Here is a 24,491-nt window from a genome sequence, read left to right as displayed (position 1 = left end):
ACATTTGCCTGTATCCGCGCGCCAGATTTATAGTGGATGAGTGTTATATTACAGTAAAAGTGTTATATTTTAATTAATAAATATTCTTCTAATATTTATTAAAATGTTATATACCTAGGTATGGAGTACTGTATTTTAATGTTCCTAAAACGGCCAGTGCTTATGTAAGAGGATGTGCGAATAATAAATTATTGATGTGCGAATAGCGAGACTCACATAGTAAATGTATCAACGTGAAATCAACAGCATAGTAATAAATATGGACTGACTAAACCAATCTGGATATCCTCAATAGATAAAGAATGGCTTGAAATTATCCTAGACTCAAAATCCTATCCACGTGGCCGGCTGCCTCTCGGCACCATCTCCACAAGCTATCCTTCAACCAAGGCCAGCGCGGGAGGCGACGTCATACAACCGAAACCCACCAACTTCAGCCTCGCCGCCACGACTCTTTCTGGCCTGCCTCCCCCTTCGGACAACATTCCTCAACAACTCTCCATGTTTGCGCCAAGCTGATACTTGTCTTTACGAGCATCCGTGCCTTTCACTCTTTAATCATCAAATGGCATCGGTGCAACGCCGTGCAGCCAAGACTGCTTCCGACTCTTCAAGCCCAACCGACAGCATCGACATGGCCGCCTCAACAACCCAAGCCGAATCTTCAAAGCGCAACCCGCCGTACCTGCCGACGCCTCTCGAGAGGATCTTTCTAGGCGTTTTCCCAGCCATCCTCATCTTTGGCACCATCTTCTCTATTGTTTCGCCTGACATTCGAGCCTCTCCGTATGACCACGTGTCGCAGTCCCACCACCAAGACCCGAGCATCGCGCCGAGCTACTTTGCCCGAAAGAACAATGTCTTCAACGTCATATTTGTAAAGCGAGGCTGGGGATGGATCACCTTTGCATTTGTATTTTCTCTACTCATGCAACCCACCGGCAAGACGCCTCCCGCAGTCGTCCTGGGGAGGAGAATCCGCGCGGGAATCCGTTGGGTAGCCGTCACGGGCTGGTGGTTCTTTGTAACACAGTGGTTCTTTGGCCCTCCCATTATTGACCGCAGTTTCCGCTGGACCGGTGGCAAATGCGAGTTGGCGAAACAAGAGATTGCCATGGGCGACGGCACCGTGAAGCAGCTGTTTACAGCCGTGGCTTGTAAAGCAGCGGGCGGAAAGTGGAAGGGGGGTCACGATATCTCAGGTCATGTGTTTCTCCTGGTGTTGGGCACTGTATTCCTGATGCAAGAAGTTGGCTGGCCGGCCCTCAGATTCAGCGGATGGCTCGCCGAAGAGAGATGCATTGTCATGTCTGACGGAGCGGTCAAGAGCGCGAGTGTTGAAACAGAGACGACCGGCGGAGAGGGGGCAGGACAGCCTGCGTTCAACATTGGAGGAAAGACTGCGATAGGGATCATGTCATTGAGCTTGTGGATGCTGCTCATGACGGCCATATACTTCCATACATGGTTTGAAAAGGTAAGCCTTGAGACTTTCTACTAGGATAGCACGACGAGCGAGCTAACGCCTACATCACAGCTTACTGGGCTTTTGACTGCCAGCATCGGTATATATGCTATATATTATGTGCCCAGAGTTGTGCCGGCTTTGCGAGGGATGATTGGATTGCCAGGCATATAGATGTATGAGCATGAGCATGAGCATGGAGCATAAGCATTGGATTAGATAGAGTGTGTGTATGAGTGCGAAGTGAACGATTCTGTATAACATCTGAATTGGGAAGAGATGACAGTCTTGTTGAATTATTAATGATACCCTTCTCCTGAAATTTCATACCATTACGAATCTCTATTCATGAACACCAAAATTTTGGCCGTTGGCGTAGCGTCGCGAATTAGATCATTGAACGTGAGATTCTGCCATGGAGGGGCATCTATCTCTACAGCGATCCCCGCACGGACCCCGGACCTCATGTTCCCAAGTCTGAGTGCATAAAATACTGACGTCTTACATACTCACTTAGACACATTACCTGGCTGTAGCCCTTGTACTCCTCACTTGCTACTTATCTAAAATCTCGTTTATTCCTTCAATTTCATATTGTTATAATGTCGCGACTAAAGGCTCCTTCAAACCTCCATGAGCTGGTCAAAACAACCTTCGCCAAGGCGCGCTCTGCGAATGAGCTCAACTATTTCCCTACCCAAGTCACTCTCCTACACGTCAATTCTATTCCCGTACGTCAGAACAAACAAAATTGTCTCATAGAGCAATTGATGGTTAACAAAACTCCCACAGTTCCAACTACGCTTCTCTCCATCACTAGCAAATAAACCTAAAGGCCCTCCGCCAGACTCGTCGCAGCCTCGCAAGCCGCCTTTTGACCCTTTTGCCAACCCCCCCGCCTCTCTCTTCATCACTGATCTCGGCCCATCTCACTTTCTCGTTTTGAACAAATTTGCCGTCGTACCAGAGCATTTCATTCTCGCCACGAAAGAGAACAAGCCGCAGACTCATGTGCTCGAGGAATCTGATCTAGAGGCCGCGCTTGCTTGTATCGAAGCTTACGAGCAGGCGAGGAAATCAAGTAGCCATGATGCAAAACCCGCCTCTCCAGGAGAGAAAGGATCGCAAGACGATGGACTGTTTGTGTTTTTTAATGGAGGGCCCCATTCCGGAGCGAGCCAGTCCCATAGACATCTTCAGCTGCTGCCAATCTCTCGGATGAAGGATGGCTTGGAAGATCAAAGTGCCTGGGATGTGCTCGCACAGCAAGTCGATGCGCTGCAAAAAACTCCCTTCATTGCTTTCTCGGAACCCATCAACACGAAAATGTCCTCTGCAGATCTCTTTGCCGTCTACTCTCGCGTCTATACGAAAGCTTGCCAAGCAGCCACCCAGGACGCGGGTTCCAAGATAGAAGCAGTTCCTACGACCGGTGAAATCCTCATCAGCTACAACATGGCCATTACAAAGGACACACTAGTCATATGCCCACGGAAACAGGAAGGCTCCCAGATCAAAAGCAGCGATGGGCGCGAGACTGTTGGATCACTCGCTTTGAACGGCACAGTCTTGGCTGGTACGGCACTAGTGAAGAACGAGGCAGAGTGGGAAGCATTAAAGAAGAGCCCAGAGCAGCTACTTGCTGTGCTGAACAGCATCGGTATTTCACGAGGAGAGTCAGAAGATAGTCAGAATAAGCTGTAGAAGATGCAACGGTTTACTATGAAAGACTTGTATAAGAAACAATGCAAAAGACTCTCTGAATAGAAAAATCAAGAAAGAGACTATTCTGTACACTCCACTCAGAGACGAAAGTCCAAATGTCCACGGTCTATGGGTATCGTTGCCCAATGCGCCTTTAGCAAATGCGAAATGTCATGACAAAAGAAAAGAAAAGAAAAGAAGATAAATGCCCTTTGTCTATTCTCCCCAAACTCTAGTGATACGAGAGTTTGTTTCCATGATGAATGAATGCAGTCTAAGGGAAGCAAAGAAAAACAGACAAAAAGAAAAGAAGAAAACCACCAGTGTGTACGAAGGAAAAATGAAAGGAAAAGAGAGAGCGTGAGGGCGCAGTATTCGCCCTGTGTAGACTCTGTCAGCTGCGATGGCGATATTGGTCTTCTTCGTCATTGTCATAGCCATCACCATCGTCGTCATCTTCATCGTTAGCTTCGGTCTCGACTCCCTCCATTTCATCATCGTCTTCTTCATCGTCTTCTTCATTGTCTTCTTCATCGTCCTGGGTCTCCCAACTCTGATCAGCCCAGTTCTCCCCCAGCTGTCCAGTTTCCTCGAGATGCACCCATCTACGATGGCAAGTCGTGTATCCAAATGCATACGTGCCGCCGTGGCCAGTTATGTACTGAGAGACCATCATCCACGAGATGCCCACCCTGTTAGGATGCTGGCCACCTGCGTAAACTTGAACTGCCTCCTTCAAAAGATGAATCTGGAGAAAAGAGATTAGTCTGTGAGGAATTCATCAGAAGGGATTGATAGAAGAAAACTGAAACTTACGTCGATAGGCGTCCACTTGGGATCTCTGACCCGGTCCTCTCTCCTCTTCGTCAACGTTCGAAAACGACCACGAAGAGTCGACTCCGCCTCTACGAAACGGCCAAACGTCTTGATAAGTTTGTAGGAGACTTGATTCCGTCTCGACTCCACTAGAAACCTGTCTTTGGTTTCTCGATCGGCATCACGCGGCAACCAATCGACTTTTACCACGGGCTTTGGACTTTTGCGTAATCTCTTCCGTCTTACTCGTTCAAGAGCGGCCTTGTTGCCCGCTACAATAAGTTGTGTTTGTGGGTAAGAGTGATTAGGTCTCTCATCACCGGGGAGATGTCGTTGGTGTTCTTGCTCAGTGGGGATAACCTCTGTGGGTGCCTGTGGGGAGGAAGCAGCCTGCACCTTCATTACAACGTTCTCATCAAAAGGCGTCTCATTCCGAATAGTATCCCCCAGAGCTTGGGAATGTCCAAAAAGATGACCTTCGTATGCAGCCGCCCATCGTTCATCCAGGAGGGGATCTTGAATCAAATGATCTGGCATCGCAGCATACTCGAATGACAAAGGCTCAAAAGGTCCATCGCTGTTTTCGAATGATAGTTCACCAAGCTCATTGACTTGGTTTTGGATGTCTTGGACATCTAAGACGGCAGCTTCTTCAAAAGCTGGGGACATCCACGGCTGCAATGACTGATATTCGTCATATTGGGGCTGCTGCTGCTGCGTGTAATCATTTTCAAAGAAATTCGGGTCCTGTATTCCTTATAGGTTAACAAATACGATATCCACTAGACACATAAAAGTAGGCCGAGAGTAGAATAAGGGACAAACTTACCACATAATAGGACGGAGACTGGTAGAGCTGGTCGTCTGTCATTGCTGGTAGAGGAAAGGGATACAAATGCTGGTCAAAGCCTGGCAAATCCCAAGGGAGATATGGCTGGTTCAGACTATCTGCGTCTGTTGGATTGAAGAGAACTAGTTGCTGTTCCTGTTGCTGCTCATCCTCCTGCTGCTTCTGGTCTTCTTGTTGTTGCTGTTGCTGCTGCTGCGGCTCTTGGCAAAAAGATTCTTCAAAATAGTAGAAAGTGGTTGCATCTGGGTCGCCGATATTTATGGCAGAGGTGATCCCAGCTCCTTGACCACGCGGGAGGCATGTTTCATCCAGAGCAACAGGGCTACCTGCTTGGCCTGTTCCTAATCAGCGTTCCTTGCCTCAATGATCAAACGCAAGCCAGCCCAACTAACCGTTGCTATCCGTATTAAGGCTGTCCATCTGTCTCTGACGCTGCTGCTTAGAGACGGATCTCTTTTGACGGATGGAAATAATGTAGCCTTCCGTGCTAAATGAACGGGATGAACAAGGGACAGGGGCAAGGATTTCCGTTTTGGCTCAAATAAGATTGAACGGGTAGATGGATCGAGATGGATATCTGCCTGAGTGGGAAGATTTCTGAGTGGAAATCAGGGATGGCGCGTGTGTCTAAAGACGGCTCAACTGTGAAAATAAAATAGAAAGGTGTCAATATGATGTTTGTCAAACTCGAAGATGAAGTTGATGGTGATGCAAAAAGGGTTATCCAAATGGAAATGCCTGTTAATGTCAAAGCGTGTCAAAGTTTTGAACCTGGAAATCAGATTAAAGAAGGAAGAAGAAAAGAGAAATTACTATTTCTTCTTTCCTAGGGGAAATACTATAGTGCTCCATTGAATCAGCCAGCTGGCAGCTGCAATAGTTCGAAAAACCATATGATAGCATTCGAGATTTTGTCACTTGGCAGGTACCTTGAGGACCTCTTCGAGCCTCCATTCTGCATATGGTTTGCTACTATTTAAAATTTTCCCTTCCTGCGTGTATAATCGAGATGAAAAGATATGAAAAGTCATATCTCTCATTATATCAGTCCAGTTTGCTGATACTTGCAACGTCCTCCTTTCATCTCTCCCTGTCGTCTAACAAGGCATGTAGTTTTGATAGCAGATCATCCAATGACCAATGCTCTCCATTGTAGATATGAATAGGATTTTTATTTGGAAAGTAGGCCCACAATAGTTCTAAATATGTTCAAATAAACACTGGAGCTTTATTTACAGAGCTCTCCTAGCCGTGTTGTTTCCAAAGCCCTTGGATGCTCAAGTGTCAAATGGATCCGTGATCTGAAGGCTACCCGGCTGTGAGAAATGAACTAGCAGCTCGGCGGAAAGGAAGTAAACAAAGAAGTTATAGAAGTCAACTAGGAAGGCTACTGTTAGATGATAAAAGATGGGAGCTACAGAGAAGCTGCTGGAAACACTATAGAACGAAATGACAGCGGATGTTTGCATGGATGCCTTATTTGAAATTGGATCACAGGCCGCTTTTCTGCATGACTGAAATTGATTCATAGTATGATCCCATGTGTTGTGGTACAGAAAACGTGCTGTCAAGGTTGGCACCAGCCGTTCAGGTAGAGCAGCCGCTGAAGCTTTGTTCCAGAAACCAGGGCACTGGGATCTACCCGTCTCTTCACTCTCTGAATTATATTAGCTGGGTAAGAATTCAGATGAAATGCATGTCTTTTGCCGATGTTGGGTTACACGAGAGGGTATTTGTGCAAGCGGCCGCGTGCAAACGGGAGCTTGTTGGCGGGCTGTATCACATACAAGACCACACATGTACTCAAAAAGGAGGACAAAATACCAAAGCTTGGATAATATGAAGGTGATATTATTTCGCAATGGTAGTTACTCTTCTATATTATGCTACCGTTGATTCCTAGAGTATAGTGCAGAGTGCCTATTCGAAGATATAGTAGCCGAGGTGGTAATATAGACGCCATCATCTCCAAGAATTGCTTTGCTAAAAAGTTTATTACAAGTCTCTCGACGTTGTTTGCAATAAATATCCAAACAAAGAACGCTTTCAGTGTTACCATAGATGTAAGTGTCTTACTCGCAGGCAAAGGATCAAAGATAATCTCAAAGATGGCATAAAGTCTAAGCCTTCTTTCATCACATCATAATGGACAGCCATTTCGTACGTTCTTACAACATATTATTCAAGATCATCAATAGCAGAAGAATAATTAGTCTTATTTACGCAACAGCTGGCCGCAATTTTACTGCCGTTCGCCGAGAAATCAAACTGCACTGGCCACACCACACATCCATGTTGGAAGCACGGACAGGATACGGGGTCATAAAATGACAAAAAGTTTTAGTTCAATTTGTACTGCATTAGGTAATACAAGGGGAAAACAAAATATTACCTGTATTGCCAGCTCTATTATTTGTGACGGCAAATCTGCCGTCTCATCTGTCGTATGTTAATCGCAATTTACAAATCGCCGGAACGCCCGCGGCATCTAATGGCCCAATTTATCTGAGAGTAATCAACAGCACAACAAGCCACGTTTGCTAAATGAAGCATGCCCACATCCTTACCGCCGAAGCTTCGTAATAATCTCGGTCAGCCCATGGCGCATTCTCTTGAATCACCCAAGTTTAGTCCCCAGGTCTGACCAAGTCTGGAAATGAGATGTCTTCTAAAATCGCCGATCGTCAACCCTGGCATTTGGGTCAGCTGGTGAATCGATCGAAGCTATGTCTTGGAAATTATTGTCTATTGCGATAAGGAGGGGCTATGTGTGAAACTTTGCTGTATTTCATACGTCGCCGGCTGCCTGGTCGCTGGCGATGCCGCTGCAATGTCCCATCATTGGAGACTAGGGCTCGATGAGTGCTATTTACTTGCACAACGATCTCCTTTCTGTTATCGTTCCAGAGCTTAGTTTCGTTAAGGACAGTAAATAAGAGAAGTATGACGAATTATTAATACAGGATAAAGAGTTGTTAGGCCCATGAAAGGATTGATCATCCTACTTTAAACAGAGAAGACGAGGGAGAAAGAAGAAGGCGGGTGAGAGAAATTCGCTCGTAAAACAGTGTTGGTTCTACAAAAATTTCCTACTTTTCAAGACAAAACAAAACTTCTCTAGTTCTTTTCTGTCTTATATTACGAGTATTATGCCCTACACTGATGATCACTTATTAATATATTACTGTGAGCATAAGAGTTATCTAAGATGTTATGAGTAATAAATAAGCCATGCCAGGTAATGAAATACTAGTAGCCATCTCAGTTCGAGTTCTAATTGTGTATATAAAGAGGCCCTCCTACTGCCAATTCCGACCAGAAGCATACACCTTTAGTTCCATTACTTATCCAACTTCACTGCCTTACAAAACCTTTTTACCTGGACAACTGTTATTATAAAGAACGATCAGCTCCTATCATCATAATGAAGCTCTCTATCACCCTTGTGACAATGTCTTTTCTTGCCGGTGCCCTTGGAAGGAACTGCAAGAATGGTTATCGATAATGTGGACGGACACTGCTGGATATTGGTTAGCATGCCCTGGCAGACTTTTCGTATTCATCACTGATTGTCATTCTAGGAAACTACGAGGATCAAATCAGGAGTACATGCGCACCAAGTGTAGGTACTTGTTTCAATAACGGCGCAGAAGATACACTTTACTACTGCAATACTATATTTGGTAATATAGAGTGGGTTGAGGATTGTGCGAATGGCTGTGTGGATGGTGGTCAGGGCAATAACGACAAGTGCGTCTAATTTCAAAGGCCATTTATTTCGAGGTTGGCCATTTCCCAACATAAGGCGTACTATTGTCTTATGCGACGGTCAATCTTGAGAGGGAGATGAGACGGTGCTGAAGGAGTATCGTGCAGGAGATGTTTTGATTTAGCACGTAGCTACGTTTGCAAATACAGCAATTGGGTTTCAACAATCCAACTATATTAAACTTTGAAAGCTCAAAGACTGAAGTTTCGAATTACTGATGCATTACATGTCATATCTTGCTCTGTGGCGTGTAGTTCTATTCGTGCTAAATGGATCGTGGTACCGTGTATCGAGTCTTGGGTCCTGGCTAGCACCTTTCGAATCCTCAAGGTGCTTGCCCCGTACCAAACTACCTGGGTAGTATTACTACTTTTGTCAGCTATATGTTACTTACAGCATTACTTATTTTTGAAAAGTTCACTTAGGTAAATAAAATTTACACTGTAAATACAAATAAGTGATCAATACTGTATAGGGCGTTGAAAATTATATTTGTTTATTTATACAGAGGAAGCTGCCTATGGATAGGATAATAGAACTTGTGGAGACGTATGCAGCATTTCCGAATTCAGAGTGCATGATTTCATTTCTGGCTCTTGCTGCAAAATTATCTACGGGACCAATGTTTGCAAACAGAACAGCTCTAGCAGCGATTGGGATGCTGAGAATCGGCTGCTTACGTACCCATTAGCTTGAGGATGTCCACTTCGCTCTATTTCCCAAAGTTGTCTCAGTCAACACGTATCCAGCCGTCAGATGAATGAAGTGATAAAAAAGCGCCAGTCTTTTTGTATTCCATCTATGAGCTACATGCCTATTTCCTCATATGCCCAATAACAATCTCATGCCATAAAAGCCTAAGCAGGTATCCAAAGTCGTATACAGTACATTCTTCCATAATCTTCGTTTGAAAAGGAGGTAGCAGGCCTGAAAATCCGATCAACGTACTTCAGTCACACCGTACCCTCTTCAGAAAAAAAAACCCCCATGATAACCCTACAGAAGACTAATGTTCAAATAGTAAGAAGAAAAAGAAGTGAAAAAAAGAAGTAGAAATAGGCATGTATATATATGTACATCCAAACGGGAACAACAATTTCTGGGAGATCATTTACGGCTTATACCAAAAAAAGAGTTCGCTCTCGCAAAAGCCGCTGATCCTAGAAAAATTAAAAACATCAGGCTTACACGCCAAATGAAGGCTTAAAAGAAGATATATCAAGTCTAGTCGTCCCACTCTTCGTCCAGCTGGTCTATCAATCGGTTTTCCGCTTCATTATTCCGGCTCGACCCAATATGCTGGTAGCCTCTCCTGCTTGGCAAAAGGCGTCCACACGACGACAACAAGATGACGAATAAATCCTAAATAACACGCATATACACATTAGTTATAAGGCAGCCCCGCCTTGGGCCGGGACGGACGCACGCTGAAAAAGCTCCCAATACCGGCCCACAGACTGTAGTTGGGTAGTTGCCGCCATCCTCGGGCGTGCGCAACAGTGCGGTTGTAAAAGACACCGCCGAGGACGTATACGAGCACGGCGATGATGAGAATCAGCCCAAACACACTTCCGGGCCCGACGCTACCGGGCTTGTGAGGCTCCGCGTGGGCACAGGCATATGCGGAGCGAGCTTCGAAGAAGTAGGCGCATTCGTCGGGGTCGACGCCGACAAACGAGACGGCTGTGGTGGTTCCAGGATCTCGATCGCACAGGAAAGATATTGTGGCTGACTTCCGTTTGGTCTTGGAAGAGTCGCTTCGCTCAATCGTCTCGATTTCGTGGGCGTGGGCAGGTGATGAGAGGCCTTCGCTATATTTTTTCGTGGCCCTCTTGCGATAATCGTAATCGTCGTCATCGTCGTCTCCCGAGCTTGACTTGCTATCTCCGCAGGGAGATCCGCCAGTGTACTGCAAAACGAGCTTTCGCCCTCGACTATGCAGATCCAATGATACAGAGCTGAAGCAACAGTTAGCGCGTGTAAACAATTTCGTTATTCGCAAAAGCCTCAAACAAACCCAATCGAGTAAATGCTATCATGAGACGTATAGTAGGCGCTGACGTTTGCCCACTGGTTCTTCTTCAAACCAACCACGTCGCTGACGGGGTCGACCACCGGGCCGCAGATATTCAAGGTGAAATTCTTGCCGTAATCCCAGCCTCGAGAATGATAGTCCTTGTAGTTGCCTGACTTGTGGGGTTTTCCATCTTTTGGGGCCACCACGGCTGTATCTGGCCGCAGATCGAAAAATCCACCATTTGTCAAAGAGGTCGCCGTACACGCCGGCGCAGGCGTCGTAGCAGTGGCAGTAGTGCCGGCAGCAGCATTGACACCGGCAGCGGCCGTCGCCAGAAGCATCAAGAGGCGAGACGGTGAGGTGATCATGCTGGGCAGTCAGATGACGTCGTCGCGTCGGTCGCTTATTGCGAATGAAGTTTGAAAAATTTCTGGTCTAGTCGAACGAATGGCGGGGAACTGAAAGTTGCCTCGGGGGCTCTGTGCGTTGCGATGATTGCGCTATCAACTGTCGCGTAATATGGAAAATAGTATGAAACACGGAGAGATTGAAATGAGCGACTCTGTCTTGATCGAAATCTCTCCAAAGTTCGTGGCTTGTCGCAAAGCCTGCTTAGCGTCAAGAAATCCACAACAAGCAGCCAACTTTCGAGCTCGATGCGTCAAAAGAATGGCGTTCGTATATTAATCTCAGCCTCGTATAGCCAGCCTCAGCGCCACGATACCTGCTGCGACCACGATGTCAGTTATCGTGAAGTCACGGGATCCGCACCCGTTCCCGTCCTCTGGTTGGCTGGTTCCTGGATGGTGACGTACGTCTGTCGGCAATCTTGATGCACGCTGATCGGGAAAATGTGTTTGTCCGCTTCAAAACGCTTCATCCGAAGCTGCTGCGCGCTAAGCCTAACCGGGAGATTTTGATATCGCACGCGCCTCCTTTGAAGGTGGCATTTGGAATTCCCATCGTCAAACTCGCCAATGGCTTGAGGCAGTGCCCGTATTCGTTCACGTATCGGCTTGTCTTGGGGGGACTATTAAAAGACACGAAATTGTCACAGGAAATCCGTGCTGGAACAGCTCTTTGGTTTCTCATTGACGGACGTGTCACAATGGCTCCCAAATCTAAACAAGTTGCCACGAAGCAGCCTCATGGCTACGAATTCGGAGGACCGTAAGTTGCCCTCTCACAACAAGCAAGAGGAATTGCATGAATTGACACAATCTCACTAGACTTGGTACCTTTGGAATTTCGTTCGGTCTGCCGGTTCTCGTCTACCTCTTCACCTTTACCTGCAACGACGTCTCAGGTTGTCCCGCGCCTTCGTTCCTGAGCCCCAAGACTCTCTCTCTGGACAAGCTGAAACTCGAGGTTGGCTGGCCTGAGGATGGCATCTGGGGTCTGGCCAGCTGGAAGGCCTCTGGAGCTCTTGCGGCCTACTACTTCCTCAACCTGATCTTATACGCGATTCTCCCTGCTGCCGAGGTCGAGGGTACGGTTCTGCGATCTGGTGGACGTCTCAAATACAGGTTCAACAGTACGTGATATGGAAATCAAGTCATGGCGTGTATAAACATTTAAGGGGACAATTGAGCTAACCCATCCAAAGCAATGTACTCGAACATGGCCACTCTCTTTGCGCTCGCTGCGGGAACAATCGCCCAGGGTGCTGATTTCCCCGTCTGGACCTTTATCAGCGAAAACTACGTCCAGCTCCTCACCGCAAGCATTCTCCTTTCTTACGCCATTGCCACATTCGTCTACGTTCGAAGCTTCAGCGTCAAGTCTGGAAACAAGGACAACCGCGAACTGGCCGCCGGTGGCCACACTGGGAATATGCTGTACGATTGGTTCATCGGACGTGAGCTGAACCCCCGTATCACGATCCCCCTTATTGGAGAGGTCGACTTGAAGGAATGGTGCGAGCTTCGACCGGGCATGATGGGATGGATCATCCTAAACTGCTCTTGGTGCGCTCAGCAGTACCGCAACTACGGCTATGTCACAGACAGCGTTGTCTGCATCACCGTCATCCAGGCTCTTTACATTATCGACTCGTGGGTGAACGAGGCAGCCATCCTGACCACCATGGATATCACCACCGATGGATTCGGCGTGATGCTGTCGTTTGGTGACCTCGTTTGGGTGCCGTTCGTGTACTCCCTCCAGACTCGCTACTTATCCGTGTACCCTCGCTCGCTCGGTCCCATTGGACTTCTCACCGCCGGTTCGCTCATCTGCCTTGGTTTCTACATCTTCCGATCCGCCAATAACCAAAAGAACACCTTCCGCACCAATCCCAATGATCCTAGCGTTGCTCACCTCAAGTACATTGAAACCAAGACTGGCAGCAAGCTCCTCACCACAGGCTGGTGGGGAATCGCCCGCCACATCAACTACTTTGGCGACTGGATTCAGGCTTGGCCATATTGCTTGCCCACCGGCATCGCTGGATACCAGATCCTTTCTGCTGGATCCTCCGCGGCCAAAGGGGCTCTTGTCATGGCTGATGGTCGACAAGTGATCCAAGGCGAAGCCAGAGGCTGGGGCATGCTCATCACCTACTTCTATATTGTGTACTTTGGAGTCCTCTTGATCCACCGAGACGGCAGAGACGATCAAAAGTGCTATCGCAAGTATGGCGAGGATTGGGTCAAGTACAAGAAGATTGTACGATGGAGGATTATTCCTGGCATTTACTAATGCCAATTTATGTGGCCAGCTGAGCGTCTAGCTTGAGTAAAGTGACGTTTGCTTGCCTTCCTTTGCCGAGAGAACCACCGAAGCAGCAGAACGATCCTAGTTTGGATAGTGATGCGAGTTGGGCGTGGTTTACATGCTCAGGGTTTGAAATGAAAGGACTGTCAATAGTGTTATGGAGTTTGCAGCCACCTGCGGAAGCCATTCGGCGCTTCTTATCAAAATATTAGAGAGAAAATAGTAATAGTCTATATGTAATGATAATCCTTATGCCATACAAATGCAGTTGGCCGATAGCCTTGTGCTCTGCAGGCGAGCTAGGAATGCTGCCGCAGAATTAGCTCTGGCGTTTGGTGTAAAGGCTCGACTTAATCTGCAACTTTGAGCAGCAAAGTGGGATGACGCAAGCCATGTGGACGGTCTTGAAGCTGAAAACCCAATGTTGGACGTATTATCCAGTACAAGTGCATATTGGATAGACGAGACGGGCCGAACTGGTCCCAAGGCTGCAGATGACCAACTGATTCCTGAGCACGGCATTGCCAAGACGTCTCCTTAAGCTGCTTATTTCCAGTTAACCTATAAGGGTAAAAGACAGCATCTTGTTAGGGTTATTTCCGGACCCAGCGGCGAACCGGCCCGGAGACGGCGTTGCGGGAAAGTGTCGAGGAGTTTTCAGCTCAGAAATCTCCGTATGCCATCAGCAATACGTACCCAGAACGTGGGTGTACGGAATACTCAGTATTCGTAGCAGTATTAGTATTCATACAGCCACCTGAACCTTGAGGGTGATGATGTGTTGGAGAAGCTCTCCGCTTCGCACGTGTCGACCGTTGGCCAGTGCAACGATGCTACGATGCAGCGTGCTGAATGAGGCTATCAGATCTACGCCTGTACATTGGAATTGGAGAAGCCCTAAAAAAAGTGAGCGATTCGCTGGTGCTGGATCAACGAACATGTTAGGGTGCTTCTTGGAGATGTTCTAAATCGAATCGTGGTAGCGAAGAAGATTGGTGGAAAAGTTGCCTGTTACCTATTCAGGATGGGTCCAGAGTAACTGGCGAAACTCCCCGATGGTCTTTTTGTTTACAATCAAACGGCCCGAACAAATTGGCGCTAAACCAGGAGTTGAAGAGGAGTCCCTGGGCGGTCGATATTCGGGGTAAGTTGCGGGGAAGTGCGAGAGCGGAGCCGTTGCCCTTGATCGGCACTCGATTTTTCTTTTTCCCGCGGACGAAATGGTGCATACCATAACTATGAAAGGAGATTATTGTTTTGGAGGCACAGATTCTGCAGAATCGGGGTAAGATGGCACGACTTGAATCCTTCGAGGTATAGGAAGCGTTGCATCGCACATACACTTGGATGTGAGCTTGGAAAGGCATGCAGTCGTCGTATTGCAAATAGTACAGCGCGTAGCATGAAACACATCATGGCCATGTGCCACTCAAGCCAGGATGGCAGTCATTGAATATCGGAGGTTTCCCGCAAAGCTTGACCAACAACAGGCCGGGACTTGGTGCCTGAGTGGCGCTCGGGAGAGACAGCAAAGCCGGCGGCCGGGGGCAAGATGGGGGGAACATGGAGATGCTCTCCACGATGATGACGCTCCGCAGCGGGTCCATGCAAAAATACCACCCTAAGACGTTCCTCAGCGGCTCAGCGGCCTTGGTAGACTGATCTGGCATGTCAAAGTAACGAACGACAGCTTGGCAAAATGCCTGCGCCCGTAGCATCTGATGCTGTGGTTATCCCTTTGTCGACAGTATTTAGCCTAGCGTGGTCCGGGTCTCTTGATGTCGCCTCGCCACGGTTGCATGTTACCTCGCTTCTCTGTATTGAGTCTGGTCTTGCAGCATGTTTATAAGCTTGGTTTTTTAGTTATCGTACCGGCATTGCCTATTTGCCGTTGCCTAAATGGGTAGCTATGCTTATGCAAACCTCTGTCTTTCAGCGAGCCGTGTTGTTCCCGATAATAGATGTACTTACATAGCTTGGAACCACTCTATCCAGTTCAAAAGTGCCAGAGCCCATATAAGTGACAACATGCTAGCCAGCTCGCTTGGCCGGCTGCCACCCGCTGAGCCGGAAAATGGATCATCCTGTTTGGTCACCGCGCCGATAGTGGTGCGCCGGACCAATGCCACCTCTTTTGAAGCAATGAAACGATCCATCGTAGATCGGAAATGATCAAGACAGGCTGCTGGATGGGCCTGGAGGGCGTCGATGGAGAAGGAAAGCTCAAAAGTTCTCGTGACCTTGGGCCCAGGCGGTTGAGGCCCCGCAGGCAGCGGAGATGTGCTCCGTACCAAGACGGCGAGCCCACGATGCTATTTCGCCATTTCGCCGTCCAGCATCCGTCGAGATGTCAAGGCGAACTTGTGGACGAGGCTGGGCAGAGCATTGAAAGGCTCATCGGCCCTTCTCTATAGCTCTTCTTCCACCACTTGACTATGCAAGAGGAGGTCCAACACTGCTAGCTTGTATTTGGCGTCTGTCCAACTGCTCTGGGATTCGTCTGCATTGCGCTTTCGGCGAGGGATCCCAAGGAATTTCACCCAGTGCCTGGCCGATGCAACCCTCCTGTACACTCAAATTGCGAAAAGGTTCGGTGCTCTCGGGTCGCCACCCCGGTGGTGCTTCATGGCATGGTATTCCTTGTAGTATTAGCAGTGCATCCAGCCAAGGGCATGCAGCTCCATTGCCAAGTAGCGTACTCCCGCCGTTCTCCAAGTACGCGAGAGCAGACAGCTCCAGTCGTCGATTGTCTATCACCACTCTGGCTAGCTCTGGGTGCACGACAGACGGCTGTGTGAAGTCGAGGCTGAAATGAAGGCTGTCGTGATATGAAAGAGAGACATTGAACTGGACCCTCTGCAGAGGAGCCATTGCTATTGGCCCTGGTTCTGCCAACTTATTTTACTGTACTCGTACAAGTGGTACCTTGAGACCACAGGTACAGCTTTGTGCCTGATGCAGATCAGTACAGACAGCTACAGAAAGGAGCCGTCCTCTGTCCTATCAGAATCGCATGCTCAGGCGCCTAACAACTCCATTGGTTCTTGGGCTGGCTGGCATTCTAGGCACTGGATGCCGCTGTGGCTGGCGCACAGCACGGTAGCAGGTACATGTAAGAGCTGGAGCCTGCAGCGCTACGGCCGTACAATGTAGAGTAAAGTTCTCCGTACCTGGAGCTAAAAAAGGTACATACGCGGAAGGCGCCTTGCTTTTTTATTGGAGTCGAACCCTTCCCCTTCTGGCCTTTTTCTGATATTACAGTAGAAAAAAAGTCCGCGGCGATATAATCCGTCTTCCGATGGCTGCCATCTCTCTGGCGTAGTACTTCGTACTCTACACTGTAATCGTATCTTCATTCTGTCATATTCTACATCTGGCGGCCGCTCAGCGTGACGTCGCGATCGACAAAACTGATGACGCTGCACGGCATAGTACTCGTATACTAGTACTCAAACCGCCAAGTATTGGACTCCTATTCTTGTGCATGCTTCGTACATACGTGTGGCACGACTACAGGTCAACCTCGAGCGCATCCCGTGTTGCACAGCGTGTGAATGCTTCTGCTCTTCCGGAGAGTGAAAACACCGGTGGCCGCCATGATTCTCACCTGTGCTCTGCTTTGAGCTCGTCCGGAGCCCCTTGCCCGTGCCGTGCCATCACAAGCCTTGGTGCAGTGGGGCTGTAGCTGGCAACGAGAGATTGCCTGCTCAGCTTCTCCGGACCCGGGACCAGGGTCCAAGGCTTTCCAGTAGCTCGCGTGCAGGGGTCAAAGGCGGAGAGAGACACCAAGGCCAAGCATGGACGTTAGCTGCAGCGCCGTCGTGAGCAGCGTGGAGGATGGCGGGAAGACGAGCGAATGCACGGCAGAGAGCCAGAGCCACCGCCAGCGCAGGGAGAGGGGGCGAGGTGGGCATCAAATTTCTTACATGGACTCTCGATGCGACTCTGGCTCGGAGTATATAGGCTGGCCGTCCGCCCTCGTCATGGACGGCTCTTACGGTTCTTCAAGCGAGAATCTCATCGCCAACCGCCGATCCTGAGTCCCTTTGGTCGCGGCCACTCCAATTCATCATGAAGACCTTGTCAGTTTTTGCCGCTGCCCTTTTGGTGGCAGTGTCCGAGGCCGCTGTCAATGTACGTTGCGTTCCTACCCCAGCATTCACTTCATGCCAATCGCCTTGAGACATTGCCCTTCCCCTTTTTACTTGAATATGGATGGTTGTTTCTATGAATCTTGGGATGCCTCATCGGTATTCCACTGGCACGAAAGCACCTGCAAAAACGCGCCAGTTCGCGAGATCCTGATTCACCTACCAGCTTGCTTTATTTTCCTTCTTATTGTTAAGGTGCTTGATACACCTGACAAGCCCCTTCTCTATTCACCTCCCGATTGAGCATGTAAGAAGAATCAGTGCAGTCAGGCACGAGGAAGACTTGTTGAGCATATTGGCAAGACGATCTTGCCCTCTGCTGCTTCCAGCGCGTTTGCTGCAACTTGTATATCTTTCGACTCACGAAGTCCTTTGTTTTTGTATCTCTTTTCTTTCCCACGCATCTTCACGGCGTTTTTGGCCACCACTTTCTTTAGCCATGAAGACACCATTTGTTTTGGCCGCCTCAGCGGCAATCTTTTTGGATCTTGTTGCAGCTGCTAACGATACCGACACACAGCCTCGCACTGCCGAGACGACCAACTCTTACCCCTCGGGTCAGGCGTACTCGCCTCCTTTCTATCCCTCTCCATGGATGGACCCCAATGCTCCGGGCTGGGAGCAAGCCTATGCCCAAGCTAAGCAATTTGTGTCGGGCTTGACTCTTCTCGAAAAGGTCAACCTTACCACTGGTGTTGGGTGAGTTATTTGGACAACTTATGCCTTCGTTCTACCAAGCGGCTGCTAATAAATATTTTCATAGTTGGATGGGTGAGAAATGTGTTGGTAACGTTGGTACCGTGCCTCGTTTGGGCCTGCGCAGTCTTTGCATGCAGGACGGCCCCCTTGGTCTCCGATTCAACGACTACAACAGTGCATTTGATGTCGGTTTGACAGCGGCCGCTAGTTGGAGCAGAGCTCTCTGGCAAGCTCGCGGTACTGCCCTAGGTGCAGAGGCAAAGGGCAAGGGAGTCGATGTCCTTCTCGGACCGGTAGCAGGTCCCATTGGTCGCAACCCCAACGGCGGTCGTAACGTCGAGGGCTTCGGACCTGACCCTGTTCTTGCTGGACAGGCTCTTGCCCAAACCGTTATTGGTATCCAGAATGCTGGTACAATTGCCTGCGCCAAGCATTTCCTTCTCAACGAGCAAGAGCATTTCCGTCAGGTTGGAGAGGCTAATGGCTACGGATTTCCCATCAAGGAGGCCTTGTCCTCCAACGTCGATGACAAGACCATTCACGAGCTGTACGCCTGGCCTTTCCAGGATGCTGTCAAGGCTGGTGTCGGTTCCATCATGTGCTCGTACAACCAAGTCAACAACTCGTACGCTTGCCAGAACTCCAAGCTTATCAACGGCTTGCTCAAGGAGGAGTACGGTTTCCAGGGTTTCGTCATGAGTGACTGGCAGGCTCAACACACTGGTGCTGCGTCCGCTGCCGCTGGTCTTGACATGACCATGCCCGGTGACACTCTCTTCAACACTGGTGCTTCTTACTTTGGAAGCAATCTTACCCTTGCCGTCCTCAACGGCACTGTTCCTGAGTGGCGTGTGGACGACATGGTCATGCGTATCATGGCTGCCTTCTTCAAGGTCGGCAAGACAATTGACACCCTCGTCGAGACCAACTTTGACTCTTGGACCACCCAAGACTACGGCTTTGTCCAGGCTGCTGTCAGTGAGAACTGGGAGAAGGTCAATCTCCAGGTGGATGTCCGCGCCGACCACGCCAACCACATCCGCGAGTCTGCTGCCAAGGGAACCGTTATCCTCAAGAACACTGGTATCCTCCCCCTCAACAAGCCCAAGTTCCTTACTGTCATTGGTGAGGATGCTGGCGGCAACCCTGCGGGCCCCAACGGCTGTGGTGACCGCGGCTGTGATGATGGCACTCTCGCCATGGAGTGGGGATCTGGTACTACCAACTTCCCCTACCTCATCACTCCCGATCAGGCGCTTTCGGCCCAAGCTATTCAGGACGGTACCCGCTATGAGAGCATCTTGTCCAACTACGACATTACTCAGACCCAAGCTCTGGCCGGTCAGCCCGATGCCATTGCCGTCGTCTTTGCCAACTCTGACAGTGGTGAGGGTTATATCAGCGTTGATGGCAATGAGGGTGACCGCAACAACCTGACTGTGTGGAAGAACGCCGACAACCTCATCAAGTCTGTTGCTGCTGTCAACTCAAAGACCATTGTCGTCATCCACTCTACTGGCCCCGTCATCGTCAAGGACTACGCTGCCCACCCCAACATTTCTGCCATCCTGTGGGCTGGTGCTCCTGGCCAGGAATCTGGAAACTCTCTCGTCGATATCCTGTACGGCAAGCAGAGCCCCGGTCGTTCCCCCTTTACCTGGGGCCCTACTATTGAGAGCTATGGTACCGAGGTCATGATGACCCCCAACAACGGCAACGGTGCTCCCCAGGACGACTTCACCGAGGGCCTCTTTATCGACTACCGCCATTACGACAAGGTTGCCCCTGGCAAGTCCGCCAATGCTCCTACATACGAGTTCGGTTTCGGTTTGGGTTGGTCCACCTTCAAGTTCTCCGGCCTCAACGTCCTGAAGAACAATGTCGGTCCTCTGAACCCTCCTTCCGGCAAGACCATTGCAGCTCCCGTTCTAGGCACCTACAGCAAGAACCTCAAGGACTATGCCTTCCCCAAGAACATTCGCCGCATCAAGGAGTTTATCTACCCATACCTCAACAGTGTCACCTCTGCCAAAGAGGCATCTGGCGACTCCCACTATGGCCAGACTGCCAAGGAGTTCCTCCCTGCTGGAGCCATTGACGGTTCTCCTCAGCCCCGCTCTCCTGCCTCTGGTGAGCCCGGTGGCAACCGCCAGCTGTATGATATCGTCTACACCGTTACCGCCGTTATCACCAACACCGGCAAGGTCATGGATGACGTTATTCCTCAGCTGTACATTAGCCACGGTGGTCCCAATGACCCCCCCAAGGTGCTCCGTGGTTTCGACCGTATTGAGCGCGTTGCTCCTGGCCAGAGTGTCATCTTCAAGGCCGACATTACGCGCCGTGATATTTCCAACTGGGATGCTACCAAGCAGCAGTGGGTTGTTTCCAACTACCCCAAGACTGTCTTTGTCGGCAGCTCTTCTCGCAACCTGCCCCTCAGCGCTCGCTTGAACTAAGCAGCGGTGGAGGAGAAAGTTATGATAATGTCTTTAATTGTATAAATAGTAATTAGTGTTAAGTCAGTTTAATGAGAACACATGATACCATTGAAATTCCTCTTGATGTATGTGTCTGTGAATGCAAATGTCCCAGAGTATTGTGAGTATATGTTGGTATGATGTCTTGCTTGGCACAGCTTTGAGCTCTCTGCTATGCATTGCAAGTATTTTACCATGTACAAAAAGTAGTCTATCTAGCTCTAGTATAGAGTATGAGATCACAATGAAGACTATATAATGATGCATCAGAGATTTGGTTTAATAACACTGCCCTCTCAGAATCCAGTTATTGCCAAGTCCTGCCACCATGTGTTTTGTTTCGCCCGCCTGTCATCGGGTGCTGCTTTTATGCGCACCCATGCAAGCAATCCACGGAATGCACAGTAGTATCGAACCAAAAGCTAGAGTTTATCTCTCTTCACGTGGAGCATGGCCGAATGTACCGAATGAATTCATGCACCATTGTCTACTCTTGAACAAAAGGCCTCTAGCGCGATCGAGCAAAAGCGAGACAGGAAGAAAGAAAAACAAGACGCCCGCCGATTTGGAAAGCGACACAATGGCAAGATCAACTCCAGGCCAGATTCGACGAATAGCGTTTCACCGCTGCTGCATCTTGGCGTGATAGTGGACAATAGCTCGATAGTCTGGGCGCTTAAAACGGCAGATGTGGTCCGAGGGGAGCTGGCGAGGCAAAAGGTGTTGTTTGATTGGCCAGTGTGCGCTTTGACTTGACCCATGCCTGGTCGTTTTTGTATGAGCGAGTGATGATATCGTGTGGATCACCCTGGCCTAATCCTAATATTAGCAGCCAGTGCTTGGAAGAGGAGGTCGTAATTGGGACGCTGGGTAAAGAGGAAAAAAGAAGACGCATCTGCTGATTTCCTCTTCTTTCTCTCTTCTTTTCTATCTTCATCGTCCAACCGAGAAACAATATCGAACCAGAAGAAACGAGATTCTACAGAATCCATTGTTTCATTTTACACAGCCCTGAGACTCTGATTCGTTCTAGAGGCAGCCCCTCCGTATTTTGCAGCGGCTCCGCGATTTTGAGACACGAAACGTGTGACGAGCGTCCCACCTGCGACAAGCTCTCTTTTTCGAGAGTTTCTCCTTTGTTCGGCTGGGAGCGCTGCCGAAGGGGGGATCTGGCATTCAGCTGCTATTATTTGATTATTACCTGAAGGAGAGAGATTTTCAAGCCCCGTACGTATGAAATTTTATAGATGGTTTCTTTTACCCCATGTATAGGGGAGCTGAGGCTAACTTTGGACGTTTTGGGTCCTGTTTGATTAGCCTAGCCTAGGGTCGTGCTTCTCACTTAACCTTTCTTCAGCGCAGCGTTTCTTGAACTTTTCTTTCTTCCTTTCTTCATTCATTTCTTCTTGGTGGTTTTTTTGGGTCGCGTGTGTGACTTTGCTACGCTCTTTTTCGCTTATACTCGCTGGCGGGTGGTTTTTCTATCTTTTAATCAGTTCTTTTACGTCTTTGAATCATATCGCTAGCGATATTTTTCTTTGTTTTCAATTTCGCGACAACTTAACGCTCATCACGATATCGAGTTTCAGTCTCATCTGCCAAGAGCCAACATTTATTCTCACCACAAACCAACCAAATAATTCCTAAAACTACTTCAAAATGGGCAACAACCTCTCTTCCACTTTCGAGCCAGACCTGTCCAAGGTCGTCCTCAGCCCGACCGACCGCACCGCCGACATCATCCTCGGCGTCACCTGGCTCATTGTAATCTACATGATGGTGATGATCTGGACGACTTGCGCTCTGGTCGACAGATGGAAGGGCCCGCAGGATAGGATACGCGTTGGAGGAGGCAGAGTATTCATGGCGCTGGTCATGTCGGCGGCGTGGCCGGCGGTGGTGGTTTACTTGGCGATGGCGAGTGGATGATGCTTTTTATTCGACAACCTGATGACGGGAAATGGGAAACTGAAACTGATTTGGAGGCAAGGACTACTGAGAGGAAAGGGCAAAAATGAGATGGCATTGTACGTTTTTTTGGAGATGGGATATCCAAGGGGGGGAGAAAGGCTGAAGGAAGTGGTTACAGGTTTGATACCGTGCCATGAGCTGGCAGTCGTTTCTTTATGTCTTTTTATTAAGAAAAAAAATAATCTCGTGGTATATTACAAATGCCGCACAACTCTTAAACTGCATTCCTCTCTATCAATATCGTACATTGTGAAATACACGCATCTGCGTTTCGATCTATCCAACCAACGTGTTTCGACGACTCCTGTCAGAGCGCATGTCCTGTCGCCCAACGATACTCTCCAGCGTCTGCGCCAACGCCTTGGCATCATATCTCCCTCCCTTGCCCTTCCCATCCTTCGGCCCATACAGCCGCATCGTGTCAATCCCCAGCTGCGCAAACGCCCGCTTATCCACCGCGGGACAGTTCGGCCCCTCAATGTAGATAACGTGCGTCACATACTGCGCAAACTCCTCAGCGCTCGGCCTCGGCAAGCCTCTCGAATCGGCGCAGGCGTTTGCGATCGTGGCGACGAAATCGTATCCGGAGAAGGGGTCGCCAGAGGGGCCGGTCTCACGATCCGTGGTGCCGTTTAGGACTAGGATCTTGTTTCGGATGTGGGGGCTGGCGATGGCTTCGCCTACGCCTTTGAGGATTAGGTTGGGGATTAGGGAGGTGAAGAGCGAGCCGATGCTGTAGATGACTGTGTTTGAGCTGCGGATGGCCTCGAGAACACGTGGGTTTGCTGGAATGCGGATCTCTTGGCCGTAGGGGTTGATGTACCAGATGCGGGCGATCCTGGATGGCAGGTCTTCTTCGTCTTCTTTGGAGAAGGTGATGGCGGGTCGGCGCAGAGCGGGTAAGCTGCCGGGGAGGTTTGCATCTTCAATGGTGTCGTGTTCGTCGAGGTCGTGATTTGTTGAGAGAGCCGGTGTGTTTATTCCTGTGCTTGGATTTGGCAGTGGCACAGCGGCTGTTGGCGCACTGGGATGAGAAATGTCATTCTGGCCTGTGATGATGGTGCCATCGGTCAAACCCGCAGCAATGTGATGTGCAAAATTGGTGTTGAGCGCTGGCAAAACAGCTACTCGATCAGGCACCGCGCAGATGGAGCTCAAGAGGTAGATGGCGGCCTCGAAGCTACCTGTGAAGAGCCTCGCGCCAGTGAGAAACAAGTTGCCAATGCTGGAGCCGGAAAAGTCAAAGCGGCTGCTTGGCCTCATGCGCTTGACGACTTCTAGGTTGAAGCTGTTGAAAAAGGAGCGGATCAGTTCTCGCTTGGGAGATGAGATGTCGTCCCAGAGCGGGTGCGTGCCTTCTATGATTTCGAACCACTCGGCTCTGGCGGTTTCATAGACAATGGGCAGACGATGGTTGAAGAGATGCTTGATGGCTGTGGTTTCTGGCTTGCCGTCGTTGGGGATGAGACGGACGAGTCGAGAGCGAACATCTCCAATGCCTGTTGTACACAGTTAGACAAGATGAAACCAGTAATAATGAAGTATATTTGAGAGAATAACATACCGGGACCCCCAAACACGCGAATAATCTCGCTCGTGCTGCCGCCATTGTCCGAGATGGGAATCACATAACTCAGCGTCGCCGCATTCGCCGCCCGCACGCCCTCAAAGACGTCGACGAGGCTGTTTGTGGCGCTGCCGCCCGAGAAGACGACGATGCCCGTCTTGGCCTGCGGGCTCGGGCCGGGACTCGACGAGAGCCTGGTCAGAGGCGGCCGCGATGCCGGTGCCGGGAGGGGGAGCTGGAGCGCATCGTGTGAGCTTATTTGTTGGGCCATGTGTGAGATGAGTGGC

General features: G+C 49.4%; 10 protein-coding genes across 10 annotated transcripts; 6 read left to right on the top strand and 4 right to left on the bottom strand.

The window, feature by feature from the left end:
* The first annotated feature begins 233 nt into the window (after nt 1-233).
* GGI43DRAFT_394642 (fatty acyl-CoA diphosphatase) lies at nt 234-1,879 on the top strand. Its single transcript, XM_083204783.1, has 2 exons — nt 234-1,477; nt 1,538-1,879. Exons 1-2 carry the CDS (start codon nt 566-568, stop codon nt 1,637-1,639), a joined length of 1,014 nt encoding a protein of 337 aa, XP_083065423.1. The 5' UTR covers nt 234-565; the 3' UTR covers nt 1,640-1,879.
* Nucleotides 1,880-1,940: 61 nt separating this feature from the next.
* On the top strand, nt 1,941-3,366 carry GGI43DRAFT_168795 (ATP adenylyltransferase-domain-containing protein). Its single transcript, XM_083199673.1, has 2 exons — nt 1,941-2,196; nt 2,258-3,366. The coding sequence occupies exons 1-2, from the start codon at nt 2,068-2,070 to the stop codon at nt 3,167-3,169; spliced, it is 1,041 nt and encodes a 346-aa protein (XP_083065422.1). The 5' UTR covers nt 1,941-2,067; the 3' UTR covers nt 3,170-3,366.
* On the bottom strand, nt 3,304-5,255 carry GGI43DRAFT_429753 (uncharacterized protein; the record flags this gene model as incomplete). The annotated part of the gene is made up of 4 exons (XM_083209156.1): nt 3,304-3,917; nt 3,986-4,732; nt 4,815-5,170; nt 5,228-5,255. 4 exons carry the CDS (start codon nt 5,253-5,255, stop codon nt 3,564-3,566), a joined length of 1,485 nt encoding a protein of 494 aa, XP_083065421.1. The 3' UTR covers nt 3,304-3,563.
* Nucleotides 5,256-9,365: 4,110 nt separating this feature from the next.
* Nucleotides 9,366-11,392, bottom strand: GGI43DRAFT_394639 (mannose-6-phosphate receptor binding domain-containing protein). Its single transcript, XM_083204782.1, has 3 exons — nt 10,622-11,392; nt 10,031-10,562; nt 9,366-9,966 (listed from the first exon to the last, which is right to left on the bottom strand). Exons 1-3 carry the CDS (start codon nt 10,987-10,989, stop codon nt 9,829-9,831), a joined length of 1,038 nt encoding a protein of 345 aa, XP_083065420.1. The 5' UTR covers nt 10,990-11,392; the 3' UTR covers nt 9,366-9,828.
* An 84-nt stretch (nt 11,393-11,476) lies between these two features.
* GGI43DRAFT_168757 (delta(14)-sterol reductase) lies at nt 11,477-13,453 on the top strand. The gene is made up of 3 exons (XM_083199672.1): nt 11,477-11,791; nt 11,851-12,155; nt 12,228-13,453. The coding sequence occupies exons 1-3, from the start codon at nt 11,730-11,732 to the stop codon at nt 13,319-13,321; spliced, it is 1,461 nt and encodes a 486-aa protein (XP_083065419.1). The 5' UTR covers nt 11,477-11,729; the 3' UTR covers nt 13,322-13,453.
* Nucleotides 13,454-15,320: 1,867 nt separating this feature from the next.
* On the bottom strand, nt 15,321-16,359 carry GGI43DRAFT_394634 (uncharacterized protein). The gene is made up of 2 exons (XM_083204781.1): nt 15,456-16,359; nt 15,321-15,415 (listed from the first exon to the last, which is right to left on the bottom strand). The coding sequence occupies exon 1, from the start codon at nt 16,205-16,207 to the stop codon at nt 15,770-15,772; it is 438 nt and encodes a 145-aa protein (XP_083065418.1). The 5' UTR covers nt 16,208-16,359; the 3' UTR covers nt 15,321-15,415; nt 15,456-15,769.
* Nucleotides 16,360-17,804: 1,445 nt separating this feature from the next.
* GGI43DRAFT_168713 (beta-glucosidase) lies at nt 17,805-20,862 on the top strand. Its single transcript, XM_083199671.1, has 2 exons — nt 17,805-18,186; nt 18,251-20,862. The coding sequence occupies exons 1-2, from the start codon at nt 17,927-17,929 to the stop codon at nt 20,643-20,645; spliced, it is 2,655 nt and encodes an 884-aa protein (XP_083065417.1). The 5' UTR covers nt 17,805-17,926; the 3' UTR covers nt 20,646-20,862.
* A 1-nt stretch (nt 20,863) lies between these two features.
* Nucleotides 20,864-21,490, top strand: GGI43DRAFT_168558 (uncharacterized protein). The gene has a single exon (XM_083199668.1). It carries the CDS (start codon nt 20,995-20,997, stop codon nt 21,310-21,312), a length of 318 nt encoding a protein of 105 aa, XP_083065416.1. The 5' UTR covers nt 20,864-20,994; the 3' UTR covers nt 21,313-21,490.
* A 380-nt stretch (nt 21,491-21,870) lies between these two features.
* GGI43DRAFT_394628 (uncharacterized protein) lies at nt 21,871-22,856 on the top strand. The gene is made up of 2 exons (XM_083204780.1): nt 21,871-21,893; nt 22,256-22,856. The coding sequence occupies exon 2, from the start codon at nt 22,326-22,328 to the stop codon at nt 22,593-22,595; it is 270 nt and encodes an 89-aa protein (XP_083065415.1). The 5' UTR covers nt 21,871-21,893; nt 22,256-22,325; the 3' UTR covers nt 22,596-22,856.
* A 57-nt stretch (nt 22,857-22,913) lies between these two features.
* On the bottom strand, nt 22,914-24,475 carry GGI43DRAFT_379930 (gluconeogenesis factor YvcK family protein; the record flags this gene model as incomplete). Its single annotated transcript, XM_083202915.1, has 2 exons — nt 22,914-24,136; nt 24,202-24,475. The coding sequence occupies 2 exons, from the start codon at nt 24,473-24,475 to the stop codon at nt 22,914-22,916; spliced, it is 1,497 nt and encodes a 498-aa protein (XP_083065414.1).
* Between the last annotated feature and the right edge of the window lie 16 nt (nt 24,476-24,491).

The sequence above is a fragment of the Trichoderma evansii genome (assembly GCF_050947405.1).
Source record: "Trichoderma evansii strain SZMC 28006 chromosome Unknown GGI43scaffold_2, whole genome shotgun sequence".
NCBI classification, from domain to species: Eukaryota; Fungi; Ascomycota; class Sordariomycetes; order Hypocreales; family Hypocreaceae; genus Trichoderma; species Trichoderma evansii.
Note: the sequence above shows the minus strand (reverse complement) of the source record. Positions and strands in the feature narration are given on the sequence as shown.

Coding starts and splice junctions, on each gene's coding strand:
- GGI43DRAFT_394639 (XM_083204782.1), bottom strand. CDS start 10,989: ATGATCACCTCACCGTCTCGCCTCTTGATGCTTCTGGCGACGGCCGCT. Junction 10,563..10,621: donor GATAGCATTTACTCGATTGG/GTTTGTTTGAGG, acceptor CTGTTGCTTCAG/CTCTGTATCATTGGATCTGC. Junction 9,967..10,030: donor GTATTGGGAGCTTTTTCAGC/GTGCGTCCGTCC, acceptor CGTGTTATTTAG/GATTTATTCGTCATCTTGTT.
- GGI43DRAFT_168795 (XM_083199673.1), top strand. CDS start 2,068: ATGTCGCGACTAAAGGCTCCTTCAAACCTCCATGAGCTGGTCAAAACA. Junction 2,197..2,257: donor TACACGTCAATTCTATTCCC/GTACGTCAGAAC, acceptor AAACTCCCACAG/TTCCAACTACGCTTCTCTCC.
- GGI43DRAFT_168558 (XM_083199668.1), top strand. CDS start 20,995: ATGTGTTTTGTTTCGCCCGCCTGTCATCGGGTGCTGCTTTTATGCGCA.
- GGI43DRAFT_394634 (XM_083204781.1), bottom strand. CDS start 16,207: ATGGCTCCTCTGCAGAGGGTCCAGTTCAATGTCTCTCTTTCATATCAC.
- GGI43DRAFT_394642 (XM_083204783.1), top strand. CDS start 566: ATGGCATCGGTGCAACGCCGTGCAGCCAAGACTGCTTCCGACTCTTCA. Junction 1,478..1,537: donor TCCATACATGGTTTGAAAAG/GTAAGCCTTGAG, acceptor CCTACATCACAG/CTTACTGGGCTTTTGACTGC.
- GGI43DRAFT_168757 (XM_083199672.1), top strand. CDS start 11,730: ATGGCTCCCAAATCTAAACAAGTTGCCACGAAGCAGCCTCATGGCTAC. Junction 11,792..11,850: donor GGCTACGAATTCGGAGGACC/GTAAGTTGCCCT, acceptor CAATCTCACTAG/ACTTGGTACCTTTGGAATTT. Junction 12,156..12,227: donor TCTCAAATACAGGTTCAACA/GTACGTGATATG, acceptor ACCCATCCAAAG/CAATGTACTCGAACATGGCC.
- GGI43DRAFT_394628 (XM_083204780.1), top strand. CDS start 22,326: ATGGGCAACAACCTCTCTTCCACTTTCGAGCCAGACCTGTCCAAGGTC.
- GGI43DRAFT_168713 (XM_083199671.1), top strand. CDS start 17,927: ATGAAGACACCATTTGTTTTGGCCGCCTCAGCGGCAATCTTTTTGGAT. Junction 18,187..18,250: donor AACCTTACCACTGGTGTTGG/GTGAGTTATTTG, acceptor ATATTTTCATAG/TTGGATGGGTGAGAAATGTG.